We start from the raw sequence: 16,390 nt of genomic DNA, 5'->3' as shown, positions 1-16,390 counted from the left end.
TACTAGGGCCATGGGCGCCTCCTGGGCAGCACACCACCAGATCTCTATGGCTCAAGTTTGCAAGGCGGCAACCTGGTCTTCTGTCCACACGTTTACAAGGTTCTACCAGTTGGACGTAAGAAGGAATACTGATGCAGCCTTTGGGCAGGCAGTGCTGCGGGCTGCAGTTTGAGACCCTCGGATTCCGGGGGCTCCCTTTTGAGTAAAATTTAAAATTTAAATTTATTTTTCTCAACTAAGTTGGATTTATTATGATTTGAGTATATCTCTAAATTAAATCCTTTTGTCTTGGGAAGATGTCTCCCTCCCCTCATTGTAAGCATTGCTTTGGGACATCCCACTAGTAATGAATATGCCGCTCTGTGTCCCGTGATGTACGAGAAAGAAAAAGGGATTTTTAATACAGCTTACCTGTAAAATCCTTTTCTTGGAGTACATCACGGGACACAGAGCTCCCACCCCTCTTATGGGGACCATTTTGGGAGGCATACTGCTTGCTACAAAACTGAGGTACTCCTCCTATGTGAGAGGGTTATATAGGGAGGGGCACTTCCTGTTTGAGATTGCCAGTGTCCATCACCTGAAGGTACTCCATATAACCCACTAGTAATGAATATGCCGCTCTGTGTCCCGTGATGTACTCCAAGAAAAGGATTTTACAGGTAAGCTGTATTAAAAATCCCTTTTTTTTTGCTCCTATTTACAAAAAAGAGAGCTGATGTCATACACACACAACATTAAACTGCAGGGATTTCTGCAGAAAGGAGGTAACTGTAACAATGTACCGTCAACCAGGGCCGGACTGGGAATAAAAACCAGCCCTGGAAATAATTTCATACCAGCCCCACAGCATTATTATACCAGCCCCACAGCATAATGTCAGAGAGAGAGAGAGGGATGCAATGCTCTGCAGGCCAAAACAATTATAAATGCATTTATTTTTACCTGAAAAAAATAAAAAATCCACAAGAGAGAGAGAGAGACAGAAAGGGGCTGCAATGGTGTGAGAGAGAGAGAGAGAGAGAGAGAGAGAGAGAGAGAGAGAGAGAGAGAAAGGGGCTGCAATGGTGTGAGAGAGAGAGAGAGAGAGAGAGAGAGAGAGAGAGAGAGAGAGAGAGAGAGAGAGAGTGCATTGCTCTGTAGGCCAAAACAATTAAAAACACTTATTTTTTTTTTAATCAAACTTTTTTTTCAGGTACAAATAAATATGTGTTTATAATTGTTTTGGCCTACAGAGCAATGCACCCTCTTTCTCTCACCATTGCAGCCCCTTTCTGTCTCTCTCACCATTGTAGCCCCCCTCTCTCTCTCTCTCACCATTGCAGCCCTCTCTCTCTCACCATTGCAGCCCTCTCTCTCTCTCACCATTGCAGCCCCCCTCTCTCACCATTGCATCCCCTCTCTCTCTCACCATTGAAGCCCCCCCTCTCACCATTGCAGCCCCCCTCTCTCTCTCTAACCATTGCAGCCCCCCTCTCTCTCTCTCTCTCCATTGCAGCCCCCCTCTCTCTCTCTCTCTCACCATTGCAGCCCCCCTCTCTCTCTCTCTCACCATTGCAGCCCCCCTCTCTCTCTCTCTCACCATTGCAGCCCCCCTCTCTCACCATTGCAGCCCTCTCTCTCTCACCATTGCATCCCCTCTCTCTCTCACCATTGAAGCCCCCCTCTCTCTCTCTCTCACCATTGAAGCCCCCCCTCTCACCATTGCAGCCCCCCTCTCTCTCTCACCATTGCAGCCCCCCTCTCTCTCACCATTGCAGCCCCCTCTCTCTCTCACCATTGCAGCCCCCCTCTCTCTCTCACCATTGCAGCCCCCCTCTCTCTCTCTCACCATTGCAGCCCCCCTCTCTCTCTCACCATTGCAGCCCCCCTCTCTCTCTCTCTCACCATTGCAGCCCCCCTCTCTCTCTCTCTCACCATTGCAGCCCCCCTCTCTCTCTCTCTCACCATTGCAGCCCCCCTCTCTCTCTCTCACCATTGCAGTCCCCCTCTCTCTCTCTCACCATTGCAGTCCCCCTCTCTCTCTCACCATTGCAGCCCCCCTCTCTCTCACCATTGCAGCCCCCCTCTCTCAAACTTTTTTTTCAGGTAAAAATAAATAAGAAATCCACGAGAGAGAGAGACAGAGAGGGGCTGCAATGGTGAGGGAGAAAGGGGGTGCAATGCTCTGCAGGCCAAAACTATTATAAATGCACATTTATTTTTACCTGCTTTAAAAAAAAAAAGAAGAAATCCATGAGAGCCAGAGAGGGGCCGGGCTGCAATGGTGAGAGAGGGGGTGCAATGGTAAGAGAGGGGGGGTGCAATGGTGAGAGAAAGAGAGGGGTGGCATTATGAGAGAAAGAGGGTGCAACGATGAGAGAGAGAAAGAGGGGTGGGAAACAGTGAGAGAGGGTGCAACGGTGAGAGAGAGAGTGCAACGGTGAGAGAGAGAGGGTGCAACGGTGAGAGAGAGAGGGGGTGCAATGGTGAGAGAGAGGGGGTGCAACGGTGAGAGAGAGGGGGTGCAACGGTGAGAGAGAGAGGGTGAAACGGTGAGAGAGAGAGGGTGAAACGGTGAGAGACAGAGAGGGTGAAACGGTGAGAGAGAGAGGGTGCAACAGTGAGGGGGGAGGGTGCAACGGTGAGAGAGAGTGTGTGTAACAGTGAGAGAGAGAGGGTGCAACGTTGAGAGATAGAGCGAGTGCAACAGTGAAAGAGAGAGGGTGCAACGATGAGAGAGGGTGCAACAGTGAGGGAGAGGGTGCAATGGTGAGAGAGAGAGAGCGGGTGCAACGGTGAGAGAGAGAGCGGGTGCAACGGTGAGAGAGAGCGGGTGCAACGATGAGAGAGAGCGGGTGCAACGATGAGAGAGAGCGGGTGCAACGATGAGAGAGAGCGGGTGCAACGATGAGAGAGAGAGAGAGCGGGTGCAACGGTGAGAGAGAGAGAGCGGGTGCAACGGTGAGAGAGAGAGAGCGGGTGCAGCGGTGAGAGAGAGAGAGCGGGTGCAACGGTGAGAGAGAGAGAGCGGGTGCAACGGTGAGAGAGAGAGAGCGGGTGCAACGGTGAGAGAGAGAGAGCGGGTGCAACGGTGAGAGAGAGAGAGCGGGTGCAACGGTGAAAGAGAAAGACCGGGTGCAAAGATGAGAGAGAGAGCGGGTGCAACAGTGAGAGCGGGTGCAACGGTGAGAGAGAGAGAGAGAGAGCGGGTGCAACGATGAGAGAGAGAGCGGGTGCAACAGTGAGAGAGGGTGCAATGGTGAGAGAGGGCGCAACGGTGAGAGAGGGGGTAGCAAAGGTGACGGAGAGAGGGGGGTGCACCATGCAATGGTGAGAGAGTCTGAGAGACTCTCACCATTGCATGGTGCACCCCCCCCCCCTCTCTCTGTCACCTTTGCTGCCCCTGCAAATTGTAATCTGTATAATAATCTCTCTCTCTCTCTCTCTCTCACACCATAGCATGGTTCGCCCCCCCCCTGAGATAATTATACAGATTACAATTTGCAGGGGTAGCAATGGTGACAGAGAGGGGGGGGGCACCATGCAATGCCTGGTGAGAGAGAAAGAGAGATATTGTTATACAATTTACAAGATGCAGGGGCAGCAAAGGTAGGTGACACTGACAGAGAGAGGAGGGGGGGCCTTGGGGGTGTACCGTGCAATGGTGAGAGAGAGATTCATTATACTGTAATTGCAATTCATGTGTTCACCTGAATTCTTTTGCTCCAACTCCAAGGGCTGCCGACGCTGTTCACTCCTTCTATGCCCTCACTTGTGACCGGCCTGCAGACAGACATTGTGGGCGGTGCTGGCGCCGCACGGGCCGATGGAACTTGGAAGGGGGAAATAGAGCAGAAGAACTACAGCGTTCTGACGTTCTGCTTGGCTCCTCCCCTCAAGGTTGACACGATCACGCCGAGTCCTCCGCAGGTGCCGGATCGGATGAGAGGAAAAATGCGGCGGCGATCATGGCGGCCGCAACCCGCCTGTCCGCCGCTTCCTTTACTGACATGAAACGGCCCCAGGAGCAACCCCTGCAATTGCGATGGCGGCTGCGGCTGTGGCGATGGTGGCCGCAGCGGCAGCCCGCCGCTGCTTTGTATTTGGCTTACAGCAGGCAAAAGCAGCCTCAGGGCACTGAATGCAGGCGGCCTACCGGGAATTTTCCCGATATCCCGGTAGGCCAGTCCGGCCCTGCCGTCAACAGGACATAGGCATCCTATATGTTAAGTATGTGATGCTTGAGAGATGATTTACTAAAGGCCAACAAGCTGCTCACTCTGCAAGGGAAATTTCTCTTGTTGTGAAAATGCTCTTTGCAAAGAATACACAATCACATGCACCTCATTCATCAAGTTCTTGGGAAAATTGCAAATTGAACATATTGCCTTTAGACCCCTTTCACACTGAGGAGTTTTTCATGCGGTACATTGCTAAAAATAGCGCCTAAATACCGCCTGAAAAACTCCTACCCAGCCTTCTCAATGTGAAAGCCCGAGGGCTTTCACATTGAGGCGATGCGCTGGCAGGAGAGGAAAAAAATCTCCTGCAAGCAGCATCTTTGGAGCGGTGGGAAGAGCGTTATGTATACCGCTCCTTCACCGCTCCTTCCCATTTAAAACAATGGGAAAACGCAGTAATACCGCCCGCAATGCGCCTCTGCAGAGGTGCATTGCGGACGGTATTAACCCTTTATCGGCCGCTAGCGGGGGTTAATATCGCACCGCTAGTGGCCGAATCCCACGGAAATTCAGACGGTATTGTGAAAGGGGCCTAAGTGAATCAACCCCTTGGTGTCTCAGAGCTTACCTGAACTTACATACACCTGCGATGGTGAATAATTACTTGCCATATATGACAGTAGTGGTAATCTATAGAAATGTAAAATTACAGGTATGCACTTTTTGTTATTAGTGTAAAAATACATTAGATAGAAGCAACAACTTTGCCCAGTGTTGTGTACAGGATATTAGCTGGTTTTCTCTCTCACAAGCTAATGAATTACTGTATGTATGTATGTATGTATGTATGTATGGTAAGTACATATACCAACAAAGACAGGTAGAAAGTAAGGAAGATTACAATTTGTCTCCCAGCTTTACAAAAATTACACTGAAAAATCTGAATGTCATTTATCATAAAAAATGTTATGCACAGTTATTTTCTATATAGGACATGAGCTTAATATTTATCTGTTTTTGTATATTTGTAGGCATCATCTATTGAGCAGAAAAGTCTGTGGGTTTCTGAAATTAGAAAAGTACTAACAGGGCAACTTGAGGCATGCAGAGGTAATTTATTTTTCTTAGAAAACGTTGGAAAATCAGCCGTACATTATTGATGATGGATCAATGCATAACCAGGTTTTTGGTTGCACAACAAACACTGTATATTGTGTATCCACCCATATTATTGTGCTTGATGTGCTTTCTAGTACAATCAATAGAGCAGCAACAAAATGTTTGTCAATGCAAATGTTAAGATGCATATCATTGTGTATCATGATGCGCGTCAACGTATAATGATGTACGGCAATGCATTACAATGCAAATTAACACATGTTGATGCAGAGTATGACACGCATAGATTTTCAATGCAAAGTGTAATGCAACTTGTGTTAAAATGCACATTGACATGCATTTTGATGAATTTTCTGCATTTATTTAAATGGAAAGACGTCTGAGAAAAAGCATAGGTGTGCATATTCCTAAGCTTTCACTATACAGTATACGATGCCACATAACAGTGAGCTCTTTTTTTTCTATTTTATAGAAGCTAGTCAGTTACATCAGAGGATAACAGAGAGTGTGTACCATGCTCCAATGAATTCTACAATTACTAGGTAAGATATAAATTGAAGACCTGTGTATACAAATTGAAAAAGTGCAGCAGTTGTTTGCACACATCTGGGTTATTTTATGCCACAAAATTGGTATATTACATTGAGAATGAGAAATGACTGTATACTGTATAAATACCACATATACCAATGATTGTCTGAAACAATTTTAGCAATCTGTTTCAAAGAAACACGTTCAGCTTGTTCTAGTGACAATTTGTGAGGTAATTTTTTTTTGTTTACATTCCGTTTAACAAAAGGTCAAACAAAGCATCCCTGAACAACCAAAATAAAGCAGAATCCTCCAGTCAAAATTCACTCAACAACAAGTACAGAACAACAAGTCCAGCCGGAAGACATACAAAAGGTATGAATAATAAACTTAGTGACATTCATTAAAGCACTTTCAAAGTAATAAAATAACATCGTTGATAAAATGTTCCATCTTAATCATTTAATTTTATAATGTGCCAATATTTTATTTAAATTTTTTAGCGTTATTTTTTTTTTTTTTGGAAGACCCAAACAGAAGCAATCCACTGGCTAATGTTGATGTCGAGTGTTTTGGGCAATGGAGTTTGCAGATATAGTGTATTATTCATGTTCATTAGGAATATGAACAGTGGAAACTGAAGATTTTAGTGTTATTAAGGAAGTAGCTGCTATGCAAATAACATTAGCAGTCTGGTTTCATGTTTTGTTCTATTTGATATGCAAGTAGAAATACAGGTAATTCCCGAGCACTCAATCTAGCCAACTGTCACACAGACCTTTAAAAAGTCCTTTATTTATTCAAAAGGAGGACAACATCAGTTATGGCCTGGTCTATTAGCATGGACAATACAGGTAGCTGAGTACAAATGGGTCTCATACAGTTACAGTTGAAGGTTAAAATGAAAATGATCGGTAGTGGATAGATTCAAGAGCAAATGTATTAGAATATATCTTACGTACATGCACTCATGCATCTCTTTGAAGGTCTTGTGTAAAGTATGGGCCTTGGCTGTTGTCTGTATGTATCAGTGCATTGCTTTAGTTCTTAATTGGCGTTGTTATGCATCCACTAGGCTCTGTGGACCTTACTATAAATCATTCTATCATTTAGATAAAAAAAACAATGTTTTTTTACCTACATTTGTAAATGTGCTGTATTTTTGAAACCCTATAGTCAGGTGTGGTCCTACTCTAATGTGAGTACCCAGACTGAGACATATCTGTAGTATTAAGTAAACTGGGAGCTTGTCACTTTTCTCTGAATGAAAGCTCATCCCCTCTATCAACTTACAGCATTCTCCCTTTGTACCAACCGACCACTAGGTTCAACTGTCAGACCTGGGAATCTAAAAATTGAATAAGCCAAGTGTCGGATGGTGTCTGAGCCTAAACAGGGCTGATGATGTCCTCCTCATGTCACAGTGTTGGAGTCTGACAATTGACCACCAAGTTCTGAGTACTGCATCCTATGAGGCAATCACATGCACCTCCCCCCAATACCCATTAATACTGGGTATTTGTCAAGGGCCTTAACAGAGCAGCAGATCAATATAAGTGGATTGAGAGATGAGCTATCAAAAACAACACATTAGATATTTAGACTGGGTCATGGCAGCTGAAGTCCCATAGCTTGAGCTTGCATCATATACATAAATAATGAACGCGACAGCTGCTAAAATTATTTATATTTAATCCAGGAAAGATCAGTGTGACAGCTCAAATATTCAATCAATGCAGAAATGTACCACTCAGTTCAGGTAGCCAGCTTATAGACCTTCCAGTAAACTGTAAAGTATATTTTTGTATACTGTATATTAAGTAATTTTGTAGTACAGTGAAATTATTGAGCTTTTTATAACAAGGCTTCTGATTACTGAAGTATTCTGTTTGCTCGACATTCATCACTGAATGCATAAGAACTCTAAACCAGGCGCACTAAAATGACAGACTTTGATGCACAGGGGCTAGATGCCAAGTGTGCGTGTAGCATTAATTATTCTCAATTTAAAGAGTTTTGAGAATTTGCAGAAGAGAAGTATTTAGATAATATCATCATACCTATATCCGTGATGATATCTTGTATTCTGATGTTGAAATTTCAACTTTCAAATATTATTCTGTCTTGATCTTTTGAGCCACAATTTCAGCTCAGAGTTTGAGTTTCTTCTCAAAATATAAACTTACTGACTTGTACTCCCTCCAGCAGATTTTACTTAGTGGTATGCATTCTTCTTTTAGGTTTCATCTGCTGTTTTAGGTACATAGTTTGTCTTTCATAGTGCAGAATTGTTTGTTTTTATTGCCATGGGTTATAAAGTATCAAAATCACATTGTGTGCTCGGAGCTCCCTTATAAGTAAACAGACCATACTTGTAATATCTCAGGCCAATCAATATAAATAGCACTGCCTGTTAAAAGGTATGGCTTATAGTAATAGTAGAAATCCGGTGTTAATAAACTGTAAAAAAAAAAAAAAAAAACTATAAGTCACAAATTCATTCTACTTTCTCCTCAACATAGTTAGTATATGTTGGGTAATTTAACTGTCGCTAATACTTATATTGAAAAAGGAAACTGTGTGTTACATTTCACCATCCACATTTAAACAAGTATCTGTCAGTTATAGATATACTGTAGCTCTCTTGGGGACTGTAGTGGCTAGATTTCCCTGCCATAGTTATTGGCCATGTTTCCAAATGCTTTACAGTTCTGAGTATTCCCCTGTTGCATTCTCTAAAATATAACATACAATACAAAATAAATAGAAATAAAACAAGAAGCATTTGTAATGGTGAAGACGTGTGAAAAATTGGAACTAAGCGATACAAGAAGATTTCGTATTGTCTTACCTCTAGCAGGGAAATAAAATCCCCTTATAGAGGGCACCAGAGGTGTGCAGACCTGGGAGCTAGGTCTTACTCACCAGACACCCAAACCGGAATGTACAGAATTTGGAGAATTTATATTTTTAAGCATTTATATGACTTTATGAATGGAGATATGGATATGGGAAAAGCTATAATGATGATATCAGGTAATCTTTTTGTATTTATTTTAAAGCGCATCACCATCCCACCTTCCCTTCTGTTTTGCTTGCCGGTTAACCCAACTAACCTCACTCCCTTCCAGCTTTACTGCTTTCCCTTTCCCTTTTTCCTAGCTGATAAACCTGCCAGTCATAACCTAGAGCGCTCAGCGCTTGCTAGAAAGAGATTCACATTGCAGGGTCTCTCCAACCGCAGAACTCCACTCAAAGGTAATGTGACCTTGTGGCATCTTGTCCTACCCGTCCGACCTTGTTCACCTTCAAATATTCACTTGTCTGCTTTCACTTTGCTTGTCTCAGTGTTATTTATTCACAAATCATTTCCCATTTTAAGTCATTTTTTTGTGTACCCACCTTATTTGGTTACATAAAAGTGCTGAAGTACAGTGCTCTGACTTTATAAGAACGAGAACGTTTAGTTTGGCAGTCTACTATCAGATTCTGTGCCAAACATATGCTTTGATTTTGGACAGCAAAATACTTTTTATATATGACCATATCAGATGTTTAAGGCTGTTAATATAAACAGTAAAATTGTGTTGTTTCAGTTTTGATCTAGCTGGCAGCCTCTTCTGTGACAATATGTATGCACAACTTCATAGTCTGTGTTATTGTGACTCTGGAAAGAGGAGCTTTCACTAAAAATAGGCCTCGCTACTGCAGCATACAACTCACTAACCAAAAGCCAGTTATGTTTGCTTAAACCTCTAATTATCCTATTTTCAGATGAAAATGATATAAGATTAAACAGCAGTGTATATGAATGCATGTGTTGAAGGGTATTTAAAAAAAATTAACTCTTTTCTTGGACATTGACAAAAGAGAAATTGTACAAAGGTATCTATGGATGCAACAAATTCTATGGGATCACATGCACCAATTTTTGACCCAGAGAAAAAACACCCAAACATGCATAGAGAAAATAAAGACCACAAGACCCAGGAAAAATCCTATAATTTGTTTATTAAATGTTAGTCCATATATTACACAACATATATGACCATTCTGACACGCACGAACAATAACATTTTTGGAATATATTGGCCACGGCCTGGTCCACTGGTTTAATAAAAACTGTTGATTCAACTTTGTTTAACACTTTAATTTTTTGAAAACCACTTTAATACCAACCTTACCCAGCCCAGCCACTTGAGACTCGGGCTGATCCATCATTAACCATACAACATGACTTAAATCTCCCCTCCGAGGAACTACACTCAGAGTGAGCCACCACGTGAACCGGCCGCGACGGGAAAGAAAAAGAAAAAAGGGGGGGGTAGGGCGGGGAGCTTCTCCTGTCGTTCTGGAATCAGGCTGGCACCGACCCAGGCCAGACTGGACCAATAAATACGCTTCCAGGCTGATTCCAGAACCTTCCTAGTATCACCTGACCCTTCTGACCCAATAGCTGGCTACCTCCTGAGCCCACCTGAGCTTACCTGACACACCTGAAATAAATCAAACCTGCCTCAGTTAACTACTAATTTACCACTGCTGTCCTATTCCCTGTCCTTTGTATAACCCCCTGACCGCTGCCTGACCCCAGCCAGCTTAACTCACTATACAGCAGCTCCATTAAACTACCTAATAACCAATACTGCCGCAGTGATCCCATCTAGAAAGGGAGGCCTATGACAGGCACCCCCTTCCTTTTATATTTTCTTTAAGATCTAAGTCAAGAGGGAGTCTCCAAGTTTTCTAAACAAAGGGCCAGCTTACTGTCCTTCAGACTTTAGGGGGGGCTGGACTGTGGCCACTGGGAGTAGAAAACGCCCCAGTGTCCATTGTTGATGTCAGTGGGAGGAATAATGCGCCAAGGACAAGATAAAGGCAAGCAAAGGGCCACAGTTTGGAGGCCACTGATCTATGTGAACGAATGAACAATTGTGTGTGCATCTCAAAGATAACTACAATAGCACCATTGTGGCAGTTGTTGAATTTATAAGCATTGTATCCCTCTACGTTGACAAAAAAAGGATCAGGACAAAATAAAGGTACAGTGCCTTGAAAAAGTATTCATACCCCTTGAAATTTTCCATATTTTGTCATGTTACAAACAAAAACATAAATTTATTTTATTGGGATTTTATGTGGTAGACTAACACAAAGTGGCACATAATTGTGAAGTTGAAGGAAAATGATAAATGGTTTTCAATATTCTCTACAAATAAATATGTAAAAAGTGTGGTGTGCATTTGTATTCAGCCCCACTGAGCCAATACTTTATAGAACCACTTTTTGCTGCAATTACCACTGCAAGTCTTTTTGGGGATGTCTCTTATGCCCTGTACACATGATCGGTTTGTCTGATGAAAACAAACCGATGGATTTTTTCATCAGATATCCAATGAAGCTGACTTTCATCAGTCTTGCCTACACACCATCGGTTAAAAATCCGATCATGTCTAACACGGTGACGTAAAACACAATGGCGTGCTGAGAAAAATTAAGTTCAATCCTTCCGAGCATGCGTCGACTTGATTCTGAGCATGCGTGGATTTTTAACCGATGGACGTGCCCACAGACGATTGTTGTCGGTTTTTTAACTATCAGATAATTTTAAAACAAGTTCCTAGTTTTTTCACCGAATGATAAAAAAACGATGGGGCCCACACACAATCGGTTTGTCTGATGAAAACGGTCCATCGGTCCGTTTTTATCAGACGAACCGATCGTATGTACAGGGCATCATGGCTTTGCACATCTAGAGAGTGACATTTTTGCCCATTCTTCTTTGCAACATAGTTTAAGCTCTGTCAAATTGGATGGTAGGCTTCTGTAATCAGCAAGTCTTGCCACATATTCTCAAATGGATTTAGGTCTGGACTTTAACAGGGCCATTTTAAACACAAATATGCTTTGATCTAAACCACTCGATTGTAGCTCAGGCTGTATGTTTAGGGTCATTGTCCTGCTGGAAGGTGAACCTCTGCCCCAATCTCAAGTCTTTTTCAAACTCTAAGGCCGCGTACACACCGCCGGACCGTTTTCATCGGACATGTCTGCTGCCGGATTTTGGTCTGATGTGTGTACACACCATCAGACCAAAATCCCCGCGGACAGCGAACGCCGTGACGTGGTCGCGACGTGGCCGCGGCGACGTGCGCGACCCTGGAAGGTCAATGCTTCCACGCATGCGTCGAATCGCTTCCACGCATGCGAGGGCTTTCGGCCGAGCGGACATGTCCGGTGAGTCGTACAGACGACCGAACATGTCCGACGGACAGGCTTCCAGCGGACATGTTTCATAGCATGCTATGAAACATTTGTCCTCTGGAAACCTGTCCGCTAGGCCGGGAATCCGGTCCGGTCGGCCGTACAGACGACCGAACATGTCCGCGGAAACTGGTCCGCGGACCAGTTTCAGCAGACATGTTCGGTCATGTGTACGAGGCCTAACAGATTTTCTTCAAAGATTGACCTGTATCTGACTCCATTCATCTTTCCATCAACTCTGACCAACACTTTCCTGTTCCTGCTTAAGAAAAGCATACCCCCAACATGATGCTGCCACCACCATGTTTCCCGGTAGGGATGGTGTGTTCATGGTGATGTGTAGTGTTAGCTTTTAAACACACATAGGGGTAGATCCTCAGAGCGAGTACGCCAGTGTATCTACTGATACGCCGGCGTACATTCAAATTTCCCGCGTCGTATCGTTGTTTTGAATCCACAAAACAAGATACGACGGCTTCTAGGTTAGATCCGACAGGTGTACGTCTTCGTACGCCTTTGGATCTAAGATGCAATTCTTCGGCGTCCGCTGGGTGGCGTTCACGTCGTTTTCCGCGTCGGGTATGCAAATTAGCTATTTCCGACGATCCATGAACGTACGAGCGCCCGTCGCATTTTTTTACGTCGTCTGTAGTCGGCTTTTTTCGGCGTATAGTTAAAGCTGGTATTTCGTCGCGTATAGTTAGACTTGCCATGTTAAGTATGGCTGTCGTTCCCACGTTTAATTTGAATTTTTTTTTTTTTGCGCAAGTCGTCCGTGAATCGGGATGGACGTAAGTCACGTTTATGTTCAAAAAAATTACGTCCTTGCTACGTCATTTAGCGCAATGGACGGCGGGAAATTTAGGGACGGCGCATGCGCAGTTCATTCGGCGCGGGGATGCGCTTCATTTAAATGAAACCTGCCCCCTAATCGCCAATTTGAATTCTGCGTTGTTACGCCGCTTGAGATACACTACGCCGCCGTAACTTACGGCGCAAATTCTTTGGGGATTTGAACCAGCAAAAAGTAAGTTACAGCGGCGTAGCGTATCTCACATACGCTGCGCCGATGTATTTGTATGTGGATCTACCCCATAGCGTTTTGCTTTAGGCCAAAAAGTTCAATTATGGTCTCATCTGACCAGAGCACCCTCTTACACATGTTTGCTGTGTCTCCCACATGACTTCTCGCAAACTGAAAAAGGGACTTCTTATGGCTTTCTTTTCTTTTAACAATGGCTTTCTTCTTGCCACTCTTTCATAAAGGCCAGATTTGTGGAGTGCACGACTAATAATTGTTCTGTGGACAGATTCTCCCACCTGAGCTGTGGATCCCTGCAGCTCCTCCAGAGTTACCATGGATCTCTTGGCTGCTTATCTGATTAATGCTCACCTTGCTTGGCCTGCCAGTTTAGGTGGATGGCTATGTCTTGGTAGGTTTTCAGTTGTGCCATACGCTTTCTATTTTTGGATGATGGATTGATGAACAGTGCTTTCGTGAGATGTTCAAAGCTTGGGATATTTTTTTATAACCTAACCCTGTTTTTATCTTCTCCACAACTGTATCCCTGATCTGTCTGAGGTGTTTCTTGGCCTTCATGACACTGTTTGTTCTCTAAGGTTATCTAACAAACCTCCGAGGACTTCACAGAACAGCTGTATTCATAAAAAAAATTATAAAACCATTTATCATTTTTCTACCACTTCACAATTATGTGCCACTTTGTGTTGGTCTATTGCATAAAATCCCAATAAAATACATTTACGTTTTTGGTTGTAACATGACAAAATGTTTAACATTTCAAGGGGTATGAATACCTTTTCAAGGCACTGTAATTCCTGCATTTTTCTAAAAGAAAACCAATTTCTCCAAAATTGTAGATAGTATTGTTTAGTAGATACGCCGACCTAACTCGAAATCTGCGCTGTCCTAAGTTTAAGTGTATTCTCAAACTGAGATACACTTAAACCTAGGTAAGATACGACAGCCTGCGCCGTCGTATCTTAGGGTGCAATATTTAGTCTGGCCGCTAGGTGGCGCTTCCGTTGAGTTCGGCGTAGAATATGTAAATTGCCTATTCACGAACGAACGTGCGCCTGTCGCAGTAAAGATACGCCGTTTACGTAAGGCGTTTTCAGGCGTTAAGTTATTCCATCAAATAGCTGGCCTAGTCAATGTTAAGTATGGCCGTCGTTCCCGCGTCGAAATTAGAAAATTTTACGTTGTTTGCGTAAGTCGTCCGTGAATAGGGCTGGACGTAATTTACGTTCACGTCGAAACCAATAAGTCCTTGCGGCGTACTTTAGCGCAATGCACACTGGGATATGTACACGGACGGCGCATGCGCCGTTCGTCAATAACGTCAATCACGTCAGGTCACCCCCCATTAACATAAAACACGCCCCTCATCCTAATTTGAATTAGGCGCGCTTACGCCGGCCCCATTTACGCTACGCCGCCGTAAGTTAGGAGGCAAGTACTTTGTGAATACAGTACTTGCCTCTCTGACTTAAGGCGGCGTAGCGTAAATACGATACGCTACGCCGCCTTAAAGATGCGGCGCTCTTACCGAATCCAGCTAAATATTTATAAATCGTGTATGTTCGTGCTACTCCAAAAATAACACAAACAATTATAAATAATTAAATAAGGATGACTAAAAATAGGATAAATCCTCCTCCCTAATTAATGATACTTAGACTACATCAAGAACTCCCATTCATATGTGTAAATAATCTGTAAAACAGAAAATAATGCCATACACCAAGATACAACGTCCATATATTTAAAAGAGTCCCAAAAGTCCAAATAAAGTGTGTAATATTGCGTCTTCTTCTCTTCATTAACTCAATCCCCTCAGTGCTTCACCACAGACAACAGGGGGGTCCACAAGCGCACGCTCACCTTGCTAGTGGACCTGTTTTTAGCAGGTCAATAATGCATGAATAAGAAAATCCTCAACTAGATCTCACATCCCAGGCTGTGGTCAGTGTCATCACTAGGGTTGGTGAAGTTAGGTTGACGTCACAGAGCCGGTCCAGGCTCGGGCAGGATCATGACAATGAAGTCAGGATCGGCCCATGTGCCTTGACTGGCACCTGGTTTAACTTCACAGTGAGCCACTGAGGACCTGAGCCGGCTGCTACCACCCCCTCCACAGCCCAGCACTCCAGTGAGCCTTGGGGGGGTTAAAAACCCTACCACACCTTTTGCAAATAAAAAATATTGGACATTGTTTGCCCTTTGCTTCCATAGAGGTTATTTTCTGTACTTTAGTTTTTCCTCTGTAATTATATGAAGGAGAAGGTGAATGGCAGAGTTAAGGATAGAGTTGTAAAACTTCTAGAGATTTTAAAGTCATGAGAAAAAAGTTTTTTGACAGTTTTTTTCTGGGAAAAAATTACATTTGGGGATTTTTTTTTTTACAAATTCAGAAAGTTATTTTCTTACACTGGGAGTGCGAAATGCAGTGTATATGAAAGTATTATGCTTGAAATAAAAGTACAGCTTTGCTCATTAATTGGAATCATTTAAAGGTAAAAAAAAAAAACATAAACAGACAAATTTACTCTTGCTTTCAACTAAGGCCTTAGAGGACAGAAACTATCATCTACTGCAGCCCTCAAAATTTCTGCCGGCAGGCAGGGTTGAATGGGAGCCGTTCTCTTCCCAGCGATCGGCCAGAAACCTGGTGTAGAGAGAGGACACAGCATGAATTTGAATTGCCTGGCGGCGCAGTCAAACAAAGTCCCGCCATATGGACCGGCTCCTATGATAGACAGCACACTGGTCCAATGCCGGGAAATTAAAGTAGTGTGACGTAGAGGCCAGTCCAGAAGGCAGTATTTTGTTTGATTTTGGCCGCTGGGCAATTCAAAACCATGTTGTTTCACAGCTGGAGATGCCAAATCTGTGTTATCTGGCCAGCTCTTCTCTCTCTGATCTCCGTTCACTGCAGAGGCTGCATTAATGGGCACTGATAGGCTGAATTGATGGGCACTGGTGAGGCTGCATTGATGGGCACTGATAGGCTGAATTGATGGGCACTGGTGAGGCTGCATTGATGGGTACTGATGAGGCTGCATTGATTGGCACTGATGAGGCTGCATTGATGGGCACTGGGGAGGCTGCATTGATGGGCACTGATCAGGCTGCATTGCTGGGCACTGGTGAGGCTGCGCTGATGGGCACTGGTGAGGCTGCATTGATGAGCACTAATCAGGCTGCATTGATGGGCAATCATGAGGCTGCATTGATGGGCACTCATGAGCCTGCACTGATGTGCACTGATATGCTTCACTGATGAGCACTA

The 16,390-nt window shown here is 43.9% G+C and overlaps 1 protein-coding gene across 3 annotated transcripts in view; it reads left to right on the top strand.

Moving 5' to 3' along the window:
* Positions 1-16,390, top strand: part of MCF2L2 (MCF.2 cell line derived transforming sequence-like 2) — a 366,799-nt gene that overhangs the window by 314,301 nt on the left and 36,108 nt on the right. For 2 of the 3 annotated variants that reach the window (XM_040349448.1, XM_040349447.1), the window contains exons 24-27: positions 5,195-5,273; positions 5,755-5,824; positions 6,082-6,188; positions 8,976-9,071. In XM_040349448.1, the coding sequence (XP_040205382.1) occupies positions 5,195-5,273; positions 5,755-5,824; positions 6,082-6,188; positions 8,976-9,071 (352 nt within the window). The remainder of the gene's footprint in view (positions 1-5,194; positions 5,274-5,754; positions 5,825-6,081; positions 6,189-8,975; positions 9,072-16,390) is intronic. The other variant, XM_040349451.1, reaches the window with a different exon arrangement.

This window comes from Rana temporaria, chromosome 4 (genome assembly GCF_905171775.1).
Source record: "Rana temporaria chromosome 4, aRanTem1.1, whole genome shotgun sequence".
NCBI classification, from domain to species: Eukaryota; Metazoa; Chordata; class Amphibia; order Anura; family Ranidae; genus Rana; species Rana temporaria.
The sequence above is the reverse complement of the archived record's forward strand: the minus strand, read 5'-3'. Positions and strand labels throughout refer to the sequence as shown.